An 11,485-nucleotide genomic window follows, 5' to 3' on the forward strand; every position below is an offset into this window, starting at 1 on the left:
GCACAATATATGTCAATATTTTAAAAATAAAAAATAAAAAATAAAAAATAAAACTCATCAAATAAAAAAAATGACATGGCCTACTTTATTTTTAATAAATATATTTTATGATATTTTAAAAAATATCATTTTTTAAAAGTATTGACTATCTAAAATTGATTTTATTAAAATTTTCTTTTGGTTACACATACTAGTGGGATATTATTATTATTATTTTTGTTTTTTTATATTTTTTATTCTGACATATTAAAGATTAATTTATCGTAATATTAAAGGGAGTGAATCCTCTCCAATGAAAAAAAATTGGATAGTATCTAGTGTTTAATCTGCTATTCATTATTCTCTCTTTTATTAATTTTTGGTTCTACTTATAAAATTAAAGGTGAGAGATCACACTTTATTCTCTTCAATAAAAAGAAAAATGAAGAGAATCCATTTCCAATATTAAACTCTATTTAAAAGTTAGCCACTAGTTAATAAATTATTATATATACTACATGAGATTTGAATCCTGATACTTGTTTACGAGGCTAAGTTAGATATTATCAATTTATCATAGCTTAGTTGCCGAAGCAAAAAGATAATATGATAATTAGGTAAGTAATCTCATTTATCAGAAGGTAAAATACCTATTTTCAATAGTAGTTCAATTAGTCACCAAAAAAAAAATAGTAGTTCAATTGGTGCCACGTCATTTTCTATCTCCAATATATTCTTCTTTTTCTTATTCCCATTTCCATCTCCCTCCCTTAACTTTCAATCATAATTTTATTAGTTTGGGATCCAGCTTGCTTTTATAGTAGCAAGTGAAGGAAACAGAACATAACAGAGTGCATTTTTGCAGAGACACAGATACACAAACAGAGAGAGTGAGTAAGAGAAGAACATAGATTCACACACTCATCCATGGCTTCCAAGCTCGTTCTCATCATTGTCTTCGTCTTTGACTTGATTGCTTTTGGTTTAGCTGTGGCTGCTGAACAGAGAAGAAGCACTGTCAGTATTCTCTGCATTTTCCTTTCTTTCTGTCTTTACCATTAATTTCACCAATTTTCTAACTTTATTGTCTTTTCCTTCTCAAAATACAGTATCAAAATCTGGGTTTGTTTTTGTTTCTGGGTTTGTCATGAATCTTTTGATTATTGCACATTGCAGGGGATAAGTCATAATTGGCATAGTTTTCTTCTTTTCTATTCTTTTTTTCCCCCTTTAATTTTACTAATCTTGATTGCTGAGAATGTGGGTCAAAATGATGTTAAGCTTGAATCTTTCCAATGTGGGCATGCCCAGATCTTCTCTTTTATTTTTCTTTTTGTTGAATTTGTGTTCTTTTAGCAATGAAACTATCTATAATATTTTATCCTTTAATGAATCTGTCCTCAGCTGTTAGAATTTACCAAAAAAAAAAAAAAAAAAAAGAAATTCTTGAACTTCCTATCTTGCTTCACCAATTCATCATCATAGATAGAGCTCAGAATCTGTTTTATCTAACAAGAAAATGGTGCCAAACTTCAGATCTCTATCTTTAACCCTTTCTATGAGAAGGCCTAAAGATAGCTTCAAACATTTTTTTTCTGAAACAAATATCAAATTCCCGGAAATTCTTCAATTTAGAGCTTATTTCAACGAAATTTATCCGGTTATTGTTCATTATGGCCAATTAACATTTAGTGACAACAAATTTTGGCGGCATCTACAATTAACTAAGCTGACTTATATTTATTTAGTCCTAGTTGATGTACACTTCAATTTCGCACCATGTGCTTTGTGAAGAAGATGTCATGACAATGCCTTGATTAGATCTACAAGATACATAATCTTATAATTCTTGAGGTTGAAGAAATAAAAGTGCAAATTACCAAAGTGCCCTCTCACTCGTGCTTTCTTAGGGACGAATCCAACTCTTCTATCTTTGATATGGCAGGCTAGAGTTGTTCAGGACAGAGAAGTGAACTACAATTACTGTGTCTATGACTCGGACATAGCAACTGGCTATGGTGTTGGTGCATTTCTGTTCCTCATGGTTAGTCAAGTACTCATAATGGTGGCGAGTCGATGCTTCTGTTGCGGGAAGGCTTTAACCCCCAGCGGTTCGAGGGCCTGCGCCATCATCCTTTTCATAATCTGCTGGTATGTTATCATCATTCGCCATGTTAGCAACTGTAATACCAAGTTAATCATGATTAATCTCCATACACAAGCTTAACACATATTGTTTCTTTTTGTGTTGCATTGAACTTATGAGTTAGTTAATGTCTTTATGATTTGAATTCTACAATTTTTTTTTTTTTGTTGAATTGAATAAATTGTGACATTTGATCTTATAAAATTGGATAGCTATCTATTAAATCACATGAAAGTTAAAAAGGATTTTGCAATACTAGGGTGTTCCAAGGGCTTGATAATTACAGACTTTTAAACTTTTAGTTGAAATTATAAGGACCTAAAATTAAAAAGTGGATAATACAGTTGTTTTCACGTAAAATTGATAATTGAGAACTGCTAGATTATAATTTAGTCAAACCCGTCAAATCATTTAACAATTCTTAATTATCAACTTCACATGAAAATAACTGTACGAGAGTCTTCACCAAATTAAAAATGAGGTCAACATCATGCATAGAAACTAAACTCTACTTGTTTCATGACCCTCTTTTTTCAGGGTGTTTTTCTTCATAGCTGAGGTGTGCTTGTTGGCTGGATCAGTTGAAAATGCATACCACACCAAATACAGAACCCTCTTTGTGGAGAACCCGCCTTCATGCGAGACAGTTAGGAAGGGAGTTTTCGCGGCCGGCGCCGCATTCACCTTCTTCACTGCCATAGTCTCTGAGTTCTACTACATCAACTACTCAAGTGCTAGGGACAAGTTCAATTCATATCCTGGTGCTGAAACTGGTGTGGGCATGGGAACCTACAAATGAAATGAGCCTTTGTAATTGTTAAAACAACAAAATTTTCAGCCTTAAAATTACACAACTTTAGATGATGTGACTGTATGTCTAAAGCCTCTTTTGGATTCCGCAGCAAATTTCTTTCTTCTTTCTTTTTTCTCTTTCACCTCATTTTATTGGATTATGACATTTTGTTGCATTTATTTGTATCTAGTAGTATATTGCTTTACTAGAATATTATATACATTTACTTGTATCTTATTAGTAATTTTTTTATTTTGTTGTTGGCTATTCACATTTTTTTTTGTTAGCAGTATATTGCCTATTCACATATCAGTAAGAGAAATTTGTTTCTTTTGGAAAAAAAAAGGGGAAAAGAAAGGAGCAATTTGTTTCTTGTATTTACTAAGCAATTTGTTTTTCTTGGCATATCATTTGTACTTTGAAGCTTAATGTTTGTGAAAGTTGTAAGATTAGTCACAAAAGACAATTAACCAGGCTTAGGCTGGTTGAATGGTCAACTCACTCGTTTGCTTAAACAAGTGTCTCAAGTTTGAATTTTGTGACGGATCTTTAAATAAAATTTAGATTCGTGATGGATTAGCTCTTGACTGATTAGATTGAGAAATTTTGTGAAAAAAAAGTAATAAGACAATTTTAACTAATAGAATTAAGGGTCTTTTATTTTATTTTATTTTATTTTATTTCGTTAATTTTTCAATTATCTTCAAGGGTAAAGTATATTTTTTGTCCTGAAGTTTGATAAAAGTTTCAAAAATATTCCTAAGTTTTATTTTGTTTCAATTTTGTTCTAAAATTTTTTGATTTGCATCAAATATACCTCGAACGGCTAATTTTTCAAAAAATTTAAGACCAATTCAACAGCAATTTCATAAGAACAACCCTCAACACAAGCAAATCAAGCATATTTTTCATGTATTATTGTTAGATTAGTCTTAATTTTTTTGAAAATTTAGCCGTTAAAAGTATATTTGATGCAAATCGAAAATTTCTAGGATAAAATTGGAACAAAATAAAACTTAAGGGTATTTTTAAAATTTTTACTAAACTTCAAGGACAAAAAATATACTTTACCCTATCTTTAATGTTAAAAGTTATGTTGCAATTTTCTCGGCCACTCACGTGATATACTTGATACAAGCATGGCATTTGAGACCACCTATCCAATTAGATTTTAGTTGCACAGTGATTTCTTTTTTTTTTTTTTTTTGGTCATGAGTTGCTCAGTGATTTTTAATTGTCAAAAGTTTTCTTTTTTCTTCCAATCTTTGTTCTCATCATTTTTTTTTTCTGAAATAAAATCTACAAATTTATTCGGAGCATTTTTTAAGTTGGATAGAGATATCCACTAGTAAGAAGATGCGTAAGAGATAAATGGTGTATTTTTATGCGATTATTTAGAATATTGATTAGAAAGGAATCGAAAAATTTTTGAAAAATGGGTCATCTGTTGTGATAAGAATGAGCAACGTGGATGCCCATTCCCATGCAAGACTCATATTTTCAAAGAGAGAATGAATATTAAATATGTGTTGAAAATCAAGACCCCATGCATGTATAAATAGGGGGGTATGGTACGAGGCTTTACACACAACAAGAAATAAAAATACTCTCTCTTTTCTTTCTTACACAGAAGCAAGTAATAAGAAATCTATTCCCTCTTTATGCTACAATCAAATACTATTCTCCTTATATTTCTACTACAATTCTTTCTCCTATTTTATTTTATAAGTATTTTAAATTCTATTTTCTATTACTCTTTACATATAATATTAATAGCAATATTAACCATCTTTATTATATTGAGATAGTATCAAATGCAAATCTCTCTCTCTTTATTTTTAATACTTTTTCTTATCTTTGTATATATATACACAATACAACATATAATATTATTATATATATATAATAATTATTGAGCTAATTATATTAATAATAAAGTCTTCTATTTATACATCTCTATTTTATATCTTTTATTTATTTTACAACACGTTATCAGCACGAGACTCTGATCAAATCTTTAGGAAGACTCAGGTAATATTTTCATTATGTCGAAACTCTCTCATCTTGAATTCAATGCTCTTGATATATCTGGAAACAATTATTTATCATGGATATTGGATGCTGAAATCCATCTTGATTCAATGGATCTTGGAGATACCATTAAGGTTGAAAATAATGCATCCCAGAAGGATAAAGCTAAAGCCATGATTTTTCTCCGTCGTCATCTTGACGAAGGATTGAAAAATGAATATCTTACATTAAAAGATCCTGCAGATCTTTGGAAAGACCTTGAAGAAAGGTACAATCATCAGAAAACGGTGATACTTCCTCAAGCCCGGTATGAATGGACGCATTTGCGTTTACAAGATTTTAAATCTATAAATGAATATAATTCTGCAATGTTTCGAATCACCTCACGAATGAAATTGTGTGGGGAAAAAATAACTGATCATGATATGTTGGAGAAAACTTTCTCAACCTTCCATGCCTCGAATGTGCTCCTGCAGCAGCAGTATCGAGAAAAAGGGTTTAAAAAATATTCTGAGTTAATTTCTTTCCTTCTTGTTGCTGAATGCAACAATGAGTTGTTATTAAAAAATCATGAAGCGTGCCCAGCTGGCGCCGCCCCATTTCCTGAAGTAAATGCGGCAAATCATTACCCCCAGAAGAGGTAAATGGCAAGCTTTTAATAACAAGAAAAATTATGGAAGGAAAAAGAATTATGTTCAAAAGAGAGGATCTCACCAGAAGTGGGACAAAGAAAAGAATATCGGGCAGAATAAATCAACCGAGGAGAAGTGTTTCCGCTGTGGTGGAAAGGGCCATTGGTCACGTACCTGTCGTACCCCAAGGCACCTAGTCGATCTTTACCAGGCATCTTTGAAAAAGAACGACAAAGGAAAGGAAACAAATTTTGTTTCAAATGATGCTGAGAACTCCACCACTCATTATGATGTATCTGATTTCTTTGAGGACCCTGAAGGAAATATTGGCCATTTGATCAATGATGGAATAGTTTAATCTATGGGATTGTGAAGTATCTATGTAAATAAATAATGTAAAAAATTTATTGTTAAAGTTTTATTTTCTATGTATTTAAGTTTCAAATGTGATGTACATAAATAATGAAATATTAATATTTATGAATTTTGAAATTATTAATTGTGTCAAATCTTAAAATAAAATTTTGGTATATACATTATTTTATGTACAGTGTTTCTTAAAAAAAAATAATTCTGATCAAGTATTCAATTTAACTGTGCATACTACTCATTTTATTATTATTTGTTTTTGAAGAGAATGGCAAGGATATGTAATGAAGATGTATGCCTTGCGGATAGTGCAAGTTCGCACACTATTCTCAAAAGTGATATATATTTTACCCATCTTGTGCCAAAAGAGGAATATGTTAACACTATTATTGGCTCGGGCAATGTGATAGAAGGCTCCGGAAGAGCTATAATTTTGTTTCCTAGAGGAACAAAATTTATAATAAATAATGCACTATTATCTACCAAGTCTCTGAGAAACTTGTTGAGTTTCAAAGATATTCGCCGAAATGGATATCATGTTGAGACGATGAATGAGGGAAATCATGAGTATTTATGTATCACAACTCATGATTCAAATAAGAAAGTTATATTAGAAAAATTACCCTCACTTTCATCTGGGTTGTATTATACCAAGATTAGTGCAATTGAATCACATGCCACTGTAAACCAGAAGTTTACTAACTCAAATGAGTTCATAACTTGGCACGACCGATTGGGTCATCCGGGAACAACCATGATGAGAAGAATTATTGAAAACTCTCATGGACATTCACTAAAGAACCAGAAGATTCTTAAATCTAGTGAATTTTGTTGTGCTGCATGTTCTCAAGGGAAATTAATTTTAAGGCCATCACCAGTAAAGATTGGATTTGAGTCCCCTGAATTCCTAGAAAGGATTCAAGGTGATATATGTGGACCTATTCATCCACCATGTGGATCTTTTAGATATTTTATGGTCCTGATAGACGCATCTTCGAGATGGTCACATGTGTGCTTATTATCTTCTCGCAACCTGGCGTTTGCGAGATTACTGGCTCAAATTATTCGATTAAAAGCACAATTTCCAGAAAATCCAATTAAAGCAATTCGTCTTGATAATGCTGGTGAATTTACTTCCCAAGCTTTTGATGCTTATTGTATGGCTAATGAAATAAGTGTTGAACATCCAGTAGCTTATGTTCACACACAAAATGGGTTAGCAGAATCACTTATTAAGCGCCTCCAATTAATTGCTAGACCCTTGCTTATGAGAACAAATCTCCCAACCTCGGTTTGGGGGCATGCAGTTTTACATGCTGCAGCACTTATTCGTTTGAGGCCAACGAGTTACCATTAGTTCTCTCCTATGCAATTAGCTTTTGGCCAGCAGCCAAATGTTTCCCATTTAAGAATATTTGGGTGTGCGATATATGTTCCCATTGCACCACCTAATCGCACCAAAATGGGACCCCAAAGAAAATTGGGGATATATGTTGGATATGATTCTCCCTCTATAGTGAGGTATCTTGAGATACAAACTGGTGATGTGTTTAAAGCCCGGTTTGCGGATTGTCATTTTGATGAATCAAAATTTCCAACATTAGGGGGAGAGAATAAGCTTCCTGAAAAGGAACTTAATTGGAATGCATCATCGTTGATGCATTTAGATCCTCGATCAGCGCAATGTGAACTAGAAGTTCAAAAGATTATACATTTGCAAAGAATAGCAAATGAATTGCCTGATGCATTTTCTGATACAAAGAGGATAACCAAATCTTATATACCAGCGGAAAATGCCCCAATTCGAATTGATGTCCCAGTAGGACAAGTAGCTACTGAAGCGAATTCACGCCAGAAGCGTGGCAGGACGGAAAATGTCCCAATTCGAATTGATGTCCCAGTAGGACAAATAGCCACTGAAGCAAATACACGCCAGAAGCGTGGCAGGCCTGTCGGTTCCAAAGACAAAAATCCTCGAAAGAGAAAAGAGGTAAATATGATTCCTGTTGAAAAAGACATAGTAAAGACACCTGCAGTTGTCCAAAATTCTGATATAACGCCAGAAGACGTTCAGGTACCTGAAAATTGTGAAAATGACGAGATCTCGATAAATTATGTCTTTACAGGAGAGAAATGGGACCGAAATAAGACAATTGTCAATGAAATATTTGCATATAATGTGGCATTAGATATCATGCATGAAAGTAAGGATCTTGAGCCAAGATCAGTCGAAGAATGTCGACAAAGAAATGATTGGCCAAAATGGGAAGCAGCCATGAAGGCTGAATTAGACTCACTTGCAAAACGTGAAGTCTTCGGACCTGTAGTCCGTACACCTGAAGATGTAAAACCTGTTGGATATAAGTGGGTATTTGTGAGAAAACAAAATGAGAAAAATGAAGTTGTGCGCTATAAAGCCCGACTTGTGGCACAAGATTTTTCACAAAGGCCCGGTATAGATTATGAAGAAACGTATTCCCCTGTAGTGGATGCGATAACTTTGCGTTATTTGGTCAGCTTATCTGCATATCATAAACTGCATATGCATTTAATGGATGTGGTAACAGCCTATTTATACGGCTCATTAGATCGGGATATCTATATGAAAGTCCCTGAAGGATTAAAGATATCTAAACCACCCAATGAATATTCGCAAGGGTTATACTCAGTCAAATTGCAAAGATCTTTATATGGTCTAAAGCAATCTGGACGAATGTGGTATAATCGTCTTACTGAGTATCTGGCCAAAAACGGTTTCAAGAATGATGATATATGCCCGTGTGTTTTCATAAAGAAAACTGCTTCTGGATTCATTATAATTGCTGTGTATGTTGATGATTTAAATATCATTGGGACTCCTGAAGAGATTCCAACAATTATAAAAATTCTAAAGGAAGAGTTTGAGATGAAAGATCTTGGAAGAACTAAATTTTGTCTCGGCCTGCAGATCGAGCATATAAAAAGTGGGATCTTTATTCATCAAACAACATACACAGAAAAGATCTTGAAAAGATTTTATATGGATAAGTCACATCCATTAAGTACCCCAATGATTGTAAGATCTTTAGATGTGAAAAAGGATCAATTCCGTCCTAAAGAAGAAAATGAAGATATCCTTGGTCCTGAAGTACCATATCTTAGTGCCATTGGAGCGCTAATGTATCTTGCTAATAATACGCGACCTGACATATCATTCGCGGTGAATTTACTAGCAAGGTATAGTTCCTCTCCAACCAGAAGACATTGGAGTGGAATCAAACAAATTTTTCGATATCTTCATGGAACGGTTGATATGGGATTGTTTTATCCCTATGGATCCAAGTCACAACTAGTTGGCTATGCAGATGCCGGATACCTGTCTGATCCACATAAAGGGAGGTCTCAAACAGGATACCTATTCACATATGGTGGTACAGCTATATCATGGAGGTCCACGAAACAGACGATAGCAGCAACCTCCTCTAATCATGCTGAAATACTGGCGATTCATGAAGCTAGTCGCGAGTGTTTTTGGCTGAGGAGTCTGATTCAATATATTATGTCATCATGTGGACTGATTGATCATAAGATAGCTCCAACTGTCCTGTTTGAAGATAATACAGCATGCATTGCTCAACTTAAGGGTGGATACATCAAAGGTGATAGAACAAAGCATATTTCTCCCAAATTCTTCTTCACTCATGACCTTCAAAATCAAGGGACAATTGATGTCCAACAGATCCGTTCAAGTGACAATCTGGCAGATTTATTTACAAAGTCACTCCCAAAATCCTCCTTTGAAAGATTGGTACATGAGATTGGGATGCGCCGATTTCGAGACGTTAAATGATGTCGGCAAGAGGGGGAGACTGTACTCTTTTTTCCTTGGTCAGGTTTTTTCCCATTGAGTTTTTCTTGACAAGGTTTTTAATGAGGCAGTCCCCATCACAAAGGATATTGTACTCTTTTCCCTTCACTAAGGTTTTTTTCCCACAGGGTTTTCCTTTGGTAAGGTTTTAATGAGACAATAATCCTAAATGGGCATCCAAGGGGGAGTGTTGTGATAAGAATGAGCAACGTGGATGCCCATTCCCATGCAAGACTCATATTTTCAAAGAGAGAATGAATATTAAATATGTGTTGAAAATCAAGACCCCATGCATGTATAAATAGGGGGGTATGGTACGAGGCTTTACACACAACAAGAAATAAAAATACTCTCTCTTTTCTTTCTTACACAGAAGCAAGTAATAAGAAATCTATTCCCTCTTTATGCTACAATCAAATACTATTCTCCTTATATTTCTACTACAATTCTTTCTCCTATTTTATTTTATAAGTATTTTAAATTCTATTTTCTATTACTCTTTACATATAATATTAATAGCAATATTAACCATCTTTATTATATTGAGATAGTATCAAATGCAAATCTCTCTCTCTTTATTTTTAATACTTTTTCTTATCTTTGTATATATATACACAATACAACATATAATATTATTATATATATATAATAATTATTGAGCTAATTATATTAATAATAAAGTCTTCTATTTATACATCTCTATTTTATATCTTTTATTTATTTTACAACATCATCGAGATTATTCATATGTCCTTTACAAATTATAAGGAGTGGTTAGATGTAGATATTTTTATTGTTGATGACGATGCCGAAGATGACATGGAATAAAAATTAGTACTCTTTGGGTTGGTACTTTTTGTTTTTTTCTTTTTATTTATGTTGGTTTTTTGTAGTCTTCTTACGCTCTACTTATTGTGCTGAGCTACTTTTTTAAAAAAAAGAAACTTTTTTTTTTAAATTTGATCCTTTTAATTTATAAAATTATAATCATATTAGTCTGGGTTTGGAACTGATTAAAAAAATCTTCATTCTACATCAATATTATGGACTTCACTAATGCTTACCATAATAGATTTTTGGCCAATAACAGTAGTAATACTTTTGTTTTTGGTAATTAATAACAGTAATCTTCTATACTAGTAAACTAAGAAAAGTTAGTAATGATATGTCATTTTTTTATCATTTTGACTTTTTTTAAAAATAAAATTTTACTTTAAAAAATAAAAAATTGGGCAAAATACTTAAATAAACCAAAGAAAAGCAAATATTTTTCATATCACCCAAAGCAAAATTTGATACATAGATCATCCCAAGGCTTTATTTATATAAATCGAATTAGGCTAAGTAGAATTATTAGGCCACATCATCGAATTAGACAATTTCGATTTACACCTAAACCAAGTAAATCAAAACAGGCTAGTCAGATTCATGCATTTATAGTTTCGTTCCAAGTAAATCGAATTAGGCTATTTCGATTTACCTTGTTGGAGACCAAAACACATAATTCGAATCATGTTGAACAGATTTACTATTGATTTAGCAATATATTTAAATGGAGACAAGGTAATCCGATTTAAAAAGGAGCCAATGTGTATAAAAAATAATTGAATACGTACCGTAAAATAACATTGAATATTATATTATTATGGTTTTATTTTAATTATTTAAATATTAAATTTTATAATTTA

General features: G+C 32.5%; 1 protein-coding gene across 1 annotated transcript; it reads left to right on the forward strand.

Moving 5' to 3' along the window:
* Nucleotides 1-738: 738 nt before the first annotated feature.
* On the forward strand, nt 739-3,185 carry LOC107612666 (fiber (DUF1218)). Its single transcript, XM_016314366.3, has 3 exons — nt 739-996; nt 1,925-2,130; nt 2,663-3,185. Exons 1-3 carry the CDS (start codon nt 907-909, stop codon nt 2,922-2,924), a joined length of 558 nt encoding a protein of 185 aa, XP_016169852.1. The 5' UTR covers nt 739-906; the 3' UTR covers nt 2,925-3,185.
* The last annotated feature ends 8,300 nt before the right edge of the window (nt 3,186-11,485 follow it).

The sequence above is a fragment of the Arachis ipaensis genome, chromosome B8, assembly GCF_059453495.1.
Source record: "Arachis ipaensis isolate K30076 ecotype BB chromosome B8, ASM5945349v1, whole genome shotgun sequence".
Taxonomy (NCBI): domain Eukaryota; kingdom Viridiplantae; phylum Streptophyta; class Magnoliopsida; order Fabales; family Fabaceae; genus Arachis; species Arachis ipaensis.

Bases quoted from the DNA above. Each gene is read 5' to 3' on its own strand.
- LOC107612666 (XM_016314366.3), top strand. From the start codon at position 907: ATGGCTTCCAAGCTCGTTCTCATCATTGTCTTCGTCTTTGACTTGATT. The intron at 997-1,924 runs GTCAGTATTCTC...TTGATATGGCAG, and splicing joins CTGAACAGAGAAGAAGCACT to GCTAGAGTTGTTCAGGACAG. The intron at 2,131-2,662 runs GTATGTTATCAT...CTCTTTTTTCAG, and splicing joins ATCCTTTTCATAATCTGCTG to GGTGTTTTTCTTCATAGCTG.